The 14,947-nt window shown below is 39.5% G+C and overlaps 1 protein-coding gene across 1 annotated transcript in view; it reads left to right on the forward strand.

Moving 5' to 3' along the window:
- The window catches only part of LOC107576159 (von Willebrand factor A domain-containing protein 5A-like), a 13,532-nt gene extending 1,572 nt beyond the window's left edge, over positions 1-11,960 (forward strand). Inside the window, exons 5-20 of the mRNA XM_016262403.1 lie at positions 14-128; positions 736-911; positions 994-1,139; positions 1,385-1,501; positions 1,590-1,704; positions 1,780-1,938; positions 5,471-5,574; positions 7,209-7,426; positions 9,107-9,154; positions 9,706-9,765; positions 9,901-9,939; positions 10,093-10,128; positions 10,232-10,291; positions 10,943-11,082; positions 11,161-11,284; positions 11,364-11,960. Of these exons, the coding sequence (XP_016117889.1) occupies positions 14-128; positions 736-911; positions 994-1,139; positions 1,385-1,501; positions 1,590-1,704; positions 1,780-1,938; positions 5,471-5,574; positions 7,209-7,426; positions 9,107-9,154; positions 9,706-9,765; positions 9,901-9,939; positions 10,093-10,128; positions 10,232-10,291; positions 10,943-11,082; positions 11,161-11,284; positions 11,364-11,458 (1,752 nt within the window). The 3' untranslated portion in view covers positions 11,459-11,960. The remainder of the gene's footprint in view (positions 1-13; positions 129-735; positions 912-993; positions 1,140-1,384; positions 1,502-1,589; positions 1,705-1,779; positions 1,939-5,470; positions 5,575-7,208; positions 7,427-9,106; positions 9,155-9,705; positions 9,766-9,900; positions 9,940-10,092; positions 10,129-10,231; positions 10,292-10,942; positions 11,083-11,160; positions 11,285-11,363) is intronic.
- Positions 11,961-14,947: the final 2,987 nt, after the last annotated feature.

Here is a 14,947-nt window from a genome sequence, read left to right on the forward strand (position 1 = left end):
TGTGTGTGTGTAGGTGAATCTGAGTGCTGGTCACCGGTTCGATAAGGATGTGGAGCTGTTTCTGTATTATGAGAATTCCCATCAGCCCTCTGCTGTAGTCGAGGCAGCAGCATCTGCGGCTCAGTCAGGTACAACTCTGAACAATCCAGTGCAAATATCAGTGAAACATGGAAGATATGATGCTTTTGTTTGTACATGAATTCAGTTTGGTGTAAGTATAATGGGAGTTAAAGCCAGTAAACACGGTGCGGTTTTTACAGTCCTTTACAGTTGTCGCTTGTCACGCTCTGTGACATATGTGTTTTTCTATGTCATACTATACGTTACACATCGTAAGACCTTACCATCGTCAGATTAGTTGTTCAGGTAGTTTTGATTAGTCGTGCAGTCTAACACGGTTCATACAGAATTCAGGCCATTTACACCCTTTCACCGCAGTACTGTCTAACTCCATCCGGACAGCCGAGTCCCTCACAATCTTCAGGAAACAACAGAAAACTCCTCTCTTCTATGAGCATCGAATAAAAAAAAATCTGTCTTCTCTTTTTCTGTTCTCTTATTATCCTTTATACCTTCTTGTCCCAGATTTTACTATTTTGAACGATGACTGAAACCTTGACTGAAAGGGCACTTCTCGTGTTTATTGCCATCTTATGATAAATCTCGTTGTATTCCTCAACTGTTAGTCGCTTTGGATAAAAACATCTGCCAAATGAATAAATGTAAATGTTTCAGGGTCTCTGATGGGCGACCCGGCGCTCATGATCAGTCTGTACCCAGAGTTCCCTGCGGATGTGATGTCATCACTGGCGTCTCAGGGCGAGTTCATTTTTGTGGTCGACAGATCAGGCAGTATGGACTGCCAGATGCATCATGGGAACGACGCACAGATGCGCATCGAAAGCGCAAGAGTAAGATTTAGGATTTCAGATATGACGCATTAATTTGAGTGTATTGAGTCACGCGTGCTCATCTGCACATGTGTCTCTCCAGGACACGCTGCTGCTGCTGCTGAAGAGTTTGCCCATGGGATGCTACTTCAACATCTACGGATTCGGATCTCACTTTGAGTCCTTCTTCCCGTCAGTGACTAGATCAATCGCTTCATTAGATTATATCCTTATTCCTTGGATGGGATCGTGTAGGGCTGTTTGAAGCTGCACTGAAATTGCAATTTGGACCTTCAACCCCGTTGGACACCATTGAAGTCCACTTTATGGAGAAAAATCCTGGATTGTTTTCCTCAAAAACCTTAATTTCTTTTTGACTATAGAAAGAAAGACGTGAACATCTTTGACATGGGGGTGAGTACATTGTCAGGAATTTTTTATTCTGGAAGTGAGCTAATGCTTTAATCACGAAACACTCGTTCTGAACATCGGAGAGGTGTTTTTCTCATCCTGACACTGATTTTCTCTCAGCTGTTCGTCTTCACTGATGGAGAGGTGTGGAACATTAAGGAGGTGCTGGATCTGGTGAAGAGTCAGGTTTACTCTCACAGGTGTGTTCTCTCGTCTCAGTCCTCCTCATTTACTCCAGGGTAAGTTAATGTCAGAAGCTCAGCGCTGGAGCTGCTCTTGTGTCTTCAGGTGCTTCTCCTTCGGGATCGGTGAGGGTGCGAGTACGGCTCTCATCACAGGAATGGCCAGAGAAGGTTCTGGTCACGCTCAGTTCATCACAGGCACTGACCGCATGCAGCCCAAAGTAAGACCTGCTGTGGAAACAGACTGGATAGAGTCAGTGCAAGATGTTTATTTACGAGCCTCTCTTCTCCGTCAGGTGATGCAGTCGCTCAGGTTTGCTCTCCAGCCGGCCGTGGATAATATCTCTGTGGACTGGACCGTTCCTGAAGGCGTGACGGTGGACATGCTGTCCCCCCCCATCAATACTCTGTTCCAGGGTCAGAGGGCGCTCATCTACGCTCAGATTAAAGGACAGGTGAAGGCTTTGAATGGTTTTATTTAATGGCCGTCATTAATTTGTTTAAACCAAGGGCTGCAAGCAGACCGCAGGCCGAATCCAACATATCAGCTGTTTTTGAATGGCTTTGTGATATAAGAAAAAATGTATTTGTCCTAACCCAGATGTGATAAAAGTAGGGCCGACTATTCAAGATAAACCCAAGTTAAATGTCTATTGAAAAACAAGCAGTTTTCAAAGCATAATACAACATGTGGAAATGGCAGGCTAAGCGGCTTAGTCGACAAAAAATGTGTTCTGCCGTGCAAAGGCGAAAAGCCGTAACTTAGTTTTTGGTCAACCTCCTTTATCATGTGGATAAGTCTCTTGATTCAATCTTGTTGTTTTTGCGAGAAATTAATGGGCTATCTTAACAGTAACTTAGAAAAGCCCAGAAGAAACCAAGGCAGAACACCGTATATCACCAGATACCGCTCTTTGATTTTGTTTTGGAGCACTCAAATTGAGTTCCGCTGCTCTGCCTTTGTTTAGCCGTGCGTCAGTATGAAGTTACTGTGCTGGCCTGGAGTTATACAGTATTCTGCCTTTGTTTTACTGTTCATGAAAATTTGCTGCATTTAAATTATGGTGTAGCTTGTTATTTCATACATCTGTCACTGAAGCACTTCATTAGACAAACAAATTAGACGGCTCACAATCTACCAAACTCCATATAACAAAGCACTTTAAACAAGCAAATTTTTTTTTTTTTACATTTTTGATTATATATAAAATGCAGATTATTCACTCCGTGTCAGTCTGGGGCTGCCCACTTCTAGTTGCACGTGTATGGACTCGAATACCGTGACCGCGTAGCATGTAGTATGGTCACACATAAAATCAGTGGTAACAGTTCGCAATTAAATACAGATCCTAACTTTTCTTGTAATCCGATAAAATCCATGGCAATGAACGTCATCGGACATGTTTAATCCACAAACATTCTGAGCATTATTCCTACTTGCTGCCGTTCACATCAATCCACAAGTCGTCCTTTTAAGCTATTTTCATTCAATTCAACGTAAATGCAACTAGGCTACGTCTTGCATCCTTTTACGTTAGTAAACATTGCAAATAAATTGGTTGCAAAACGGTATCCACTCACATTTAACTTTTTGTCTGGTCGTTATGGTCAGAACAACAATTATTACAGTCGCATTACTATATGTTATAGCCTATGAGACAGCCCATGATCACAAGACTTTATACAGATGTTACTTTAGTGATTTGTAAATGGTGATCAGCAACGAAATATTGATAATGTGGAAGTTACTGCCTTTTGCCTTGGCTTGACTTCTTACTTTGCAGACAATACAAAGTCAGAGTACAGTAACTCCAAAACAGGGGTCAAAATCAAGTTTGAGCTCAAGATTTTTATGTAGATTATTTTCATTACTAAAACATAATTGCCAGATTTCCATTGTCTTACCTATAATTAATTTGACTGTAAAAAGTAATTTTTCTCTTATGGTTTTTGCCTTTGTAGGGCAGTATTAGTCTGTTAGTCACAAAAAAAGGTTGCTAACAGCTGGCCCTTGAGGTAATTACAGTATATCTGGCAGGAAATCTAAATGCTTGTCTATCATCAATTGAAACACGTACGCAATAGCAACTTTACACAGCCACAGTGTGGAAGCGGTTAGTGCACTACTGCATGGCGCGATCACTGACAATGCTTTCCGGATAACAGCGGAAACATATAGGAGTATTACAGATAAGTGTAATACATAATTTGGAACTGTGAAGGGTCTACTTCTATTTGTGCACACTCACAATATCAACAAATGTTGTGCTTTTTTTAAAACAAAGAAAACAATCAGGATGCATTTTCTGCCGAAAGCTTGAAATGTCTACTTTAAATCAAAACAAATTAAATCAAAAACAAAAACTGTCTGATTATGTAACCCATACGAAAGGTGCATTTCTCTCTGGTGAGTCAGCATCGTCCACTTCATCTTAGGAGCCGACATTGACGCAGAAAACACTAGTTAGAATTAAAATTTGTTTAATTAGCCATTAGTTAAGTGTATCTTTAATTAAATGAATATAAACATGCAATTAGTTGACTAATGGGTTAAAGGAATGACTATTAATCAACTAGAAAAATGTTTAGTTGTGGACAGCCCTAGATAAATGACATCTTTCCCATGTAAATCAGAGTTTTTACTATTGTTTTTGCGACTTGCAGCTGAAACAAGTAAATATAAACTGTATATCCGCACCCAATAATCGGTCCCTTCAGGATTTCACAATTCTGCGATTGCAGAACTCCACAATACATGGAGGAGCTTGCAGTTTTCTAAATTGCTGATTTCCTGCAAAAATGGATGAGCAGCATGACGTGAGCGAAGCAGATGCTGAATGAAAATGTAAATTCACTGTCTGACAGTAGGTGGCGCTTATTTAACAGCACTAATACAGCAGTTTCCAGTTTTACTGCTGTAAACACAGCAGACTGCACTACTTTCTGTTTCTGACACTCGTCACCGAAAAGAAAGGAAGTCAGACAGCTTTTACATGTTTTCAAGTCTGTTCATATTTTTGTATTTGCTATAGTGTTCATCAACAAAAAAACAAATAGTCCTACTTAAAGACTTTCTAGTTGCATTCTTTTGTACTTTAATATGCTTTGTTTAAATTTCTTTGTTATATTATAAAAATAATGACTTGTTATTACCCCTGTAAAGCCTGAAATAATTAAATAGTCAGACATTCTTTTTTTTTTTTTACCTTTAGACAAAACATAAAAGAGAACAGTTTACATGTGTATTCATGAGGTCATAAAGTATTAAAAATGTTAGAAGAATGTCTGTGGTATATTTTCACAGCAAAACAACAACAAAAATGCTACAAATATTGCAGCAAATTTGAGAAAAGCCACCACAAATTCAGTCATTTTTGGCTGGAAAAATCTGAAAAAAGTCCCTGAATGATCATCTGAAGCACTGATCATTACATGTTAAAAGGGTTTAATTTGAGTTTATGATTGTATGTGACTAATAGCCAAAATGAAAGCGTTATGGATATGAATTTGACCAAAGATAAAAAAAAATATATAAAGAGAACAAGAACAAAAACTCTCAAACTAGAGACGGGAGTGAATTGGAAGAGAGGCTCCGCCCACACATTCTTCTGATTGGCTGTGATTTGTGATTGATTTTTGTCACATCTGGTGCCATTAGACAAACTGTTTGCTTGTGTTGCATCACATTTAGTTTAGACCAGGGCTGTCTTGGAGGGCCGGTGTCCTGCAGAGTTTAGCTCCAACTTGCCTCAACACACCTGACTGGAAGTTTCTATGCCTAGTAAGAGCTTGATTAGCTGGTGCAGGTGTGTTTAATTAGGGTTGGAGCTAAACTCTGCAGGACACTGGCCCTCCAGGACCGAGTTCGGACAGCCCTGGTTTAGACACTATATGATACATGCAATCACAAATTTCATTGAAGTAGTTGAAGAGCCCTGTAAAATCCTTAATCATCAAATGTTATTTTCTCTTTCTTCCTCATTATAGAGTTCAGGAAAGAAGGAAGGAGCTGTAACTGTGAAATACAGGCTGAAAGATCAACCAGTGACTAACCAGCTTCAATTTACTCTTAAACCAACAGAAGACACAGGGTAACGTGCACACACACACACGCGCGCACAAACTTATACTCACACACGCGCGCGCAAACTTACATACGCACACATACACACACATGCGTGTACACATACTCACACACAGACATGCGTACACAGACACACATTACACTCTCACACACAGACACGCACATGCGTGAACTTACACTCGCACACATACACACACACACACACTCATTCGCACACACGCTCGTAAACTTATACTCACTCACTCACACACACACACGCGCACACAGACACACACGCGCACACGGACACGCACGCCCGTACACTCACACATGCTCGTAAACTTATACTCACACGCTCACACACATGCACACACATACACACACCCGTACACTTACACTCACTCACAGACACGCTCGTAACCTTACACACACACACACTCACTCACACAGGCGCGCGCACACACACACGCTCGTAAACTTATACTCACGCACACACACGCTCACACACATGCACACAGACACGCAAACATACGCACGCACACATACACACACGCGTACACTTACACTCACTCAGACACGCTCGTAAACTTATACTCACTCACTCACACACAGATACGCACACACGCTCGTAAACTTATACTCGCACACACACGCGCACACTTACACTCACACACACGCGCACACACACGCTCGTAAACTTATACTCACACACACATACACACACTCACTCACTCACTGACACAGACAGACATGCAAGCACACACACTCGTAAACTTATACTCACACACACATACACTCACTCACTCACTCACTCACTCACACAGACAGACATGCAAGCACACACACTCGTAAACTTATACTCACACACACATACACACACTCACTCACTCACTCACACAGACAGACACGCAAGCACACACACTCGTAAACTTATACTCACTTATACACAGACACGCACGCGCACACATACGCGCGCACACACACACACACGCACGTAAACTTATACTCGCACACATACGCACAGACACATTTTATATTAGGTTAATGATATATTCTATTCCCTTATCTTAACCTACTCACACAAATTACAGGAATTTTGTGATTTTCAAAAAACACTTTTTAGTATGTTTTTAAGCCATTTAGTTTACGGGGACACCTCATAAACCATGTTTATGCTGTAGAACCCATGTCATTATACACATTTGTGTCCTCATAAACTATATATCTCTCACTCTCACAAACATGATCACTCACACACTCACTATCATATTTGCACACTCACACATACATACAGGTTTCAACCGGTTCATTGGACAGAATCTGCTCATTGATGATTGGGACATTGGTCTTGAGCATCAGAGTGGTGGTGATTTTTTAAGTTTAAAGTGAGGAATGATATGTTTCTGTTTTTATGAAATTTAGTGGTGTAAAAAGTATGTTATTATGCTTTTGAACATGGCGTCCCAATTTTTTTTTTTTTACTATTGATTTTGCTGCTTAATTTGGCTTTAACAGGACAATTATAGATGACATGAATCATTATAAAGAAGAGTGGGATGAAATGACCCAAAACTCATGTTTATGTTCACGTTAGTGCTCACTAGCCGCTGGGCCGCGTCTCTGATACTGAAGACTGTGTTTACAGGTTTGTGTTTGTTGCAGACTGACGATCCACCGGCTGGCGGCCCGGTCTGTGATCCGCTCTCTGGAGCTGGAGGAACGAGCCGGAGGAGCAGACGCGGAGAACATCAGGAGAAGGATTGTGGAGCTCAGCGTTCAGGCAGGAGTGAGCAGCGCTCACACAGCATTCATCGGCGTTAATAAAGACCGCAAACAGACTGTGAAAGGGCCGCTGCTGCAGAGGAGAGTGCCAGTGCCAGGGAAGTTGTGTGTGTGTGTGTGTGTGTGCTTGTTTGTGTTTACTGATTTATTGTCCGTTTAGAGCAATCCTGATCCTGGAGAGCCACTGTCCTGCAGAGTTTAGTTCCAATCCTAATTACAATTTTTCTCGATTTCTAACACACTGTAACTGATTCATTTGGCCCAATTTTCCAAACCATTCATACAGTTCTCGAAACAAAGACACGTTTCTCAAAACATTTAGCACATTTCACCTGTTTGCACACACGTTCCAATTTGTTCAGTGTTTTCTGCAAAACTCTACACAAAAACGGCGGCATTTTGCACAGATTTAACCATGTTCTCATTCAGAAAACACACAATATAATTAACTCAAGCATCAAAAAATTAACTCAAGCAGCACACATTTATCCATGTATGAACATTCAGTAGCAAAACTGATGACAGCAATCAGAATCTCAGGATGATATGCACAAGAGCACAAGTGATTGTGTTTTGGAAAATGAGATTGCAGGGGGAAATAAAAACGAAGGGGATGAGGTCAAAGGTAATTTGTTCCTGATGAAATACAAAGCACTATAGTTGAGCATGTTCTTCTGCATGGACTGACCGTGAGGGAAGTTGCTCTACAGGATCATCTACAAGCTTTCAATACTACTTACACAATACAATATAATTACAGTACATAGTAGCAGTACTTCAGATGAGAGAACGTTCATTATTCTATGTACAGTAAATACTGTAGTACATGTTGTACAGTACACCCTCAAACTCATTACTGTTGAATTGATTTGTAGCCAAGTAGTCCTTACATGTACTGTATTTGTGCAGAACTGAGAGACGGCTGTCTAGGGGAGGCAGAGAAGTCTTTTGTCCGAAGAATAAAAAAACTGCTATAACAAATAAGGATACTACCAATAATGTAATGCAGTTTGGCAGAGGATGCTGAATGAATGTATTTATTTATTTATTTACAGTAACTGACAGTATATTTCCGATGTGTGTTTATATTCTGTTGTTTGGTTTTTGAACGTTTCTCTTCTAGTGCTTTTCATCTACTGTAAGATCTCTTTACAGTAGTGTAATGAAAGTGAACTTTTCTTACAGTTTATTGCTGAATTGTACTGTATCTGCACCGCTCTATTTATGTCGTATACTGTAACAGACATGGACTTGCAAGATGATTCCTGTTTCCCAAAAGCAGGTTTTAGTAACTGTTTTGAGTTGATCTCACTAGTGTTCTCTAGACAGTGAAGTATGTGTGTATTTGACAGGTTTGTGTGTCATCTGAGGCTAAAGTTTGAGTCTGACATAAGAGAACATGTTTTTGACTAAACTTTGATTTTGAGCTGGAAGTTTGAAGTTTGCACAAGTTGGTGTGTAGTTTTGAGTTTGTGTTTATAGTTGTGAGAAAATGGTGAATTGTTTCATGAATTGTGTGTTAGCAATCGAGAAGAACTGTAAACACATCTAGACCTGCTAAACAAGGTCTTCAGGACAACTAGAAACTTCCAGGAAAGTGAGTTGGAGCAGGTCAGAACTAAACTCTGCAGGACATTGGCACTCCAGGATGAGGATTGGACAAAGCTGGATCACAAATATGATTTCATAAACAGTTTTCCTGTCACATAGTAGTTAGACATACATACATAATTTGGTGTACTCGCATAATCAACATGTGAAATTCAATTCTTTATTAGGTATGTTTCGGATTTCTGCGACGCAAAGTTACTGTATGGCAATGAGTGGTAAGAAATAACCTACGATATTCTTTGTTTTCATGGTTCAGTCCATCTCAAGCAGCCCAGTGGAGGATGTTTTGACTATTTTTGATTTTCCAAATTTGTTTGTTGAGTGATTACCTCTATGTACTGTTATTGAAGAATAGTTATGTTTTAACTGTTTTAGTTAAGCAGATTTTTACATAACTCAATATCACAGCTCAGGATATTCGTAGCTCCTTGGAACAAAACTGATCTTTAGAGCCTATTATTAAATTACAGCACATTAAATCAGATATTGAGGTTTAGATGTGAGCCATGACACAAAGATGGCTGCTGTGGTTAAACCAAGTAAAATAAAAACAAATGTGTGGTTTTTCAATACCAACACATGGAGTTAATCACTCCAAAAATTAAGAATGGTCAATCAACCAATTTTACAATTTTTAGGTGACATGAGATCGATTTGAGCCATGTGTTTTTGTTAAAAGCTGGTTTGGTGTGACTGTTTTTTGTTTGTGATTGTCAGATATGTATTTTTATTCTTATTCAGTATCTGATTGTCTCTGTTTTCTTAGCAAATACAGCTCCTAAATTGAGAAGTGCTATAAAGTGTAAGAGAGAAAAACGTTCTGCGGGTATTTCACTGAAATTTAGTATTATTTATTTTCTTATTAGATTTTCCCATCTACTTGTCTTTTATTTTGTCACTCATTGAGTGATAGTTTTTAGCATATGCCCTTAACAGCCCTGGGTTTTGTCTGTTTTCTCAGCCCCGATGGTTCCCAAAATGGCATTTCGTTCAGCAATGCGTAAGAGAAATGCACAGACAGCAGCACTTCACCGAACATGTCTTATTTTTATTTATTTTTTTCCATCTAATTGTGTTTTATTTTGTCACTCATTGAATGATTGTTTTTAGCATATGCCCTTAACAGCCCTGGGTTTTCTCTCTGTTTTCTCGGCAATGGCTCCCCAAATGGCATTTGATTCTCCAATGCATAAGAAAAATATAAACCACTTCACTGAGCTTTTCTTGTTGAATGTGTATATCAATCTAATAGCCTTTTTCTGTATGTCACTCTTTGAACGATTATTTTTTAGCATGTTCCCTCGAGTCGTCCAACATGATGATGATTGAATGTGATGCCGCGTCATATGAGGGTAAATCAAACAAAACAGCCTAAATCAGACAGGATTCATTTTATATGGAGACATCATATTATGTATTAGTTACTGAGCTTCTTTTGGATTTGAATCCCTTCAGTCATAGCACTTTATAGAAACACTGCATGTAGATGTACATCAGGTTAGAAATGGAAAGGAACAATTGTTTTCTTCACTTAATTCAAATGACAGGAGATTAAAAAGAGAAAAGTACATTATAACGTGCAGTTGTCATAAAGTAGCCTGTATTGATCATCATGCTTTTTATCATAGAAATTTCATCAGTCAGGGTTGGTTATATTGGGTTAGAATTGGGTTTTCTTTTTCTGAAGTGTGTCTTGCACAAATTAAATATTTTATTTTAAAATCAAACTGTAATTGATGACGTCACCGCATTTGGACGATGATGTCATCACCGCTGGTCTGCCTGCTTCAGGTGCTGACGTTTAAGAACATTGAAAAAGAGACATTACTGGCATCTGTTTATAGATGTCCGTCACAAAAACAAAATCCTGTCTGAATAAGGCTTAAGGCAGTTATGCTGCTTTTATTTCATTTGATTGTTCTGCTGTAATCCATAAACATATCAGAAACAATGCTGCTATGGGTATCCAGATGACTCCTATCTAAACTATCTGTCTATTTCAGAAGAAGCTGAGCCCCAGAAGGACCCTTTGCTCCAGCTGGTCTCTCTTCAGAAGGCCTCGGGATGCTGGGAGCTCAACGCCTCATTGGCTGCTGTGTTTGGGAAGACTGAGGACGAGGTGACCAATCGGAAAGCAGCACAGGTGGGAGATGCAATGTCATATCCTCAGACAGGTTGATGATTGGTTCAGTGCGTGTGTTGAGGTGTGTTTGTGTTTCAGGTGGATGGGTCAGTGTGGGCCACCGTCCTCGCTCTCATCTGGTTATATGCGTTTAAATCAGATCAGCAGGATGAGTGGCAGTTTGTGGCCATGAAGGCGGCGTCATGGATCCGCTCTCAGAAACGTGAGACAATATTCACCACCACATGTTCTGTGAGTTAGTGCTTTCCATGTTCTTTTACAGTGATGATTTGAGTTTGCAGGTCTGTGTGTTTCAGCGGACGGCCTGTCTCAGTGTGTGTGTGATGGGAACGTTCTGTTGGGATGTCAGGTGACTGAAGACATGCTGGGAATCTGAAGACTGCAAATCCTGTGCTTATAGAAGACCAAATATCTCCCCTTAGCATGTTTTTTTTTTTTTAGATTTTAAAGATTTTAAAAGAATAAACCTTTTGTATCAGTGGCAGTGGTATTTTTACTATATGTAAGTTTCAGGACCTGTCCTAAAATTCATGATGTTCTTCTAAATATGATTTTGGAAATATATCTTGCAGTACTTGGCGTTCTGAATTCACTATCATGATTTGTGACGGAGAATCAATTATTTCAGTATGTGTGTTTTAGTGAGTGGATTGTGTCGGTGTGGAAATATCAATACTGTTTTATCAGAAAGTTTTTGTTCACTAGCCATAATTACCTGATTTGTAGAATTACATTTTAATGCATTACAATTAAGAATTACATGAATCAGAATGGAGAAATGTGCAATTATAAACTGCCAAGAATGATAATTATAATGTCTATAAATACAGATAAATGTCTCCAGAACACACTGATTAAATGTGACTTGTGACCTTGGATACATTTTGTGCGTTACTTCACCTGTTTGTCTGCATAACAGAAAAGGATAAGCAGTCTGCAGTGGAAAATGTCTATATATGTGAGGGATATTAACAGTGCTGTACAGATAAGATCAGATTAATTAAATCCGAGTCAAATCACACTCTCATGCCTAAAATATATCCTCCCTCCACCCAGGTCTACTTGATACCTTCGATATGTGAATTATATGAATCGTGTGAAAGCATGACTGTAGATTTGCTGGGAGAGTCCGCAGTTCATCATCTCCCTCCCGGGGTGGTGCCGCTCTTCTCTCTAGAAATATGGCACATAGTCTTAGAGTTTGTACTTGACTAACTGGGGCCCAGGTCAGGAAGCAGACAGACTGGCTAAACCGACCGTCTGCTAGCCGCTTCATGTCACAGAAATCAGTTAATTCTCAGCACATAGAGACTCTTTCCCCTAGATAGCACACTATAGAGACTGTGTCTGTTCCCCGACCTAGAAAATACAAAAAACGTCCAAACCAATTTAAGAGTAACAATTTAATTGATGTTCAACAAATAAAACAGATGCAATACGGATAAACAAATGATAAAGCTTGGCTTAGTGAATATCAGGTCCCTTTCTACGAAAGCACTTTTTGTAAATGATATGATTTCCTGGTTAAGGGAAATAACTTTCTTACTGTACAATACTAATGTACTAGCATGTAGCAGAAATATGCATGATTAGGGACTATGATTATGAGCAAACAATGAACAACCTCAGGTGTGATACAAGTAAGACTTTATTATCTACATAAACAATTAAACTAGTCTAACATATACCTACACATACACACACACACACACACACGCATACAGTTGGTATAAGAACAGGATTAAAGCTTAGGCAGTAAAGAGAAAAGAAATAAAGCATGAAGCTTTAATAAGACTAAGTTTGATACTTGCACGTCTTGTCTGTCTGACAGAGAGTCCAGATGCAATCTGAAGTCTCAAGTTGATCTTTGCTGAAGTTGGTTGATGGAAAAGAACCAGTTTGAGTCAGATGATCTTGGTGAATGGAAAGTCAAGGCCGAAGCCTGGCGCGAACTTAGGGTGTCCTTAGGAGCGTTTTTGCTCACATCCTCATCTTCTCAGAATCTTAACAGAACCGCAGACTGGAGGCGGGTCACTGATGTGAGGCCATTAAGGTCTGAGAAGATTCATGCCTCTCAAGATGGGCTTGTCCAATGAGAAATGCTGAAATCCCAAGCGGGAGGTTGCAATTACTGGAGGGTTTTACGACCCTTTGTGTGAGGGCATGGTAATTTGCAAATGTAATTTGCTTGGGTGTTGATGCACAAACTAGTAAAGATTCTTAGAACACTAATATGTTGCATAGGTATCAGCATGTAATATGCACTCCCAATTAGATCATCCGAAGATTAATTCATAGAGACCAAACATGGTAGGATTACATAAAGGTAAGATGACATGAACAAGTGGTTCTATCATAAGCCTGCATAAAACAGTATACAATATAAAAGACAATATACAAGGACAGTAACAACATACACAATGAGCTGAAGGATATGCGTGTTCATTCAAAGAAAGGTTTTCCTATGAATTAATTAGAGAACAGTCCATTTCTCTTGGGAATATGTGTCTGTCTTATGAGGAAAATGAGTGAGTTTCTCTATCCGCATTCCTTTGGGCAATAAAACCAGTGATATCAGCATTGGTTGCCATGGAATCAGAGGCCTGTTCGTTCGCAGACATCCTGGCACCCAGCATGTTTATTGGGTGAGGGGTCTGTGATTATTTGTTAATCTAATGAATAATTGATTTGTTAAATCACATGAAAAATGGTGTGTCTGATTGGTCCAGACGCTACAATGTTGTGGTCAATAGTGTCAAACGCCGCACTAAGATCCAGCAGCACTAATAGAGAGATACAACCTCGATCAGATGATAAGAGCAGGTCGTTTGTAACTCTAATGAGAGCAGTCTCAGTACTATGATATGGTCTAAATCCTGACTGGAAATCCTCACAGATACCATTTTTCTCTAAGAAGGAATATAATTGTGATGATAATACCTTTTCTGGTATCTTGGACAGAAAAGGGAGATTCGAGATCGGTCTGTAATTAACTAGTTCTTTGGGGTCAAGTTGTGGTTTTTTGATGAGAGGCTTAATAACAGCCAGTTTGAAGGTTTTGGGGACATGTCCTAATGACAATGATGAATTAATAATAGTCAGAAGAGGATCTATGACTTCTGGAAGCACCTCTTTTAGGATGGAATGGAATAGGGTCTAACATACATGTTGTTGGTTTAGATGATTTAACAAATTTATACAATTCTTCTTCTCCTATAGTAGAGAATGAATGGAATTGTTCCTCAGAGGATCTATAGCAAGCTATCTGATGCGATACTGTAGCTGACGGCTGCATGGTTACAATTTTATCTCTAGTAGTATCGATCTTAGAAGTAAAGTAGTTCATAAAGTCATTACTGCTGTGCTGTTGGGAAATGTCAACACTTGTTGATGCTTTATTTTTTGTTAATTTAGCCTCTGTATTTAATAAATACCTGGGGTTATGTTTGTTTTCTTCTAAAAAAAGACGAAAAGTAATCAGATCTAGCAGTTTTCAATGCTTTTCTGTAGGATAGGTTACTTTCCCACCAAGCAATACGAAATACCTCTAGTTTTGTTTTCCTCCAGCTGCGCTCCATTTTCCGGGCTGCTCTCTTTAGGGTGCGAGTGTGCTCATTATACCACGGTGTCAGACTGTTTTCCGTAATCTTCCTTATGATTAATTATTCATATTTCCCCTTTGAGCTGATTCGCTACAACATTCTTTTGAATAGACTAGAAAACACTGTTGGCATTAATTAGCATGGTTCAAATCGTACTTATCTGACCGCCATCAATTTGTAGCAGTGAATGAAGAGGTATCATATCGATCACAAGTGCAATATGGAGTACCTCAAGGCTCAGTACTAGGGCCGTTACTCTTCAC

The sequence above is a fragment of the Sinocyclocheilus grahami genome, unplaced genomic scaffold, assembly GCF_001515645.1.
Source record: "Sinocyclocheilus grahami isolate Dianchi unplaced genomic scaffold, SAMN03320097.WGS_v1.1 scaffold3281.1, whole genome shotgun sequence".
Lineage (NCBI taxonomy): Eukaryota > Metazoa > Chordata > Actinopteri > Cypriniformes > Cyprinidae > Sinocyclocheilus > Sinocyclocheilus grahami.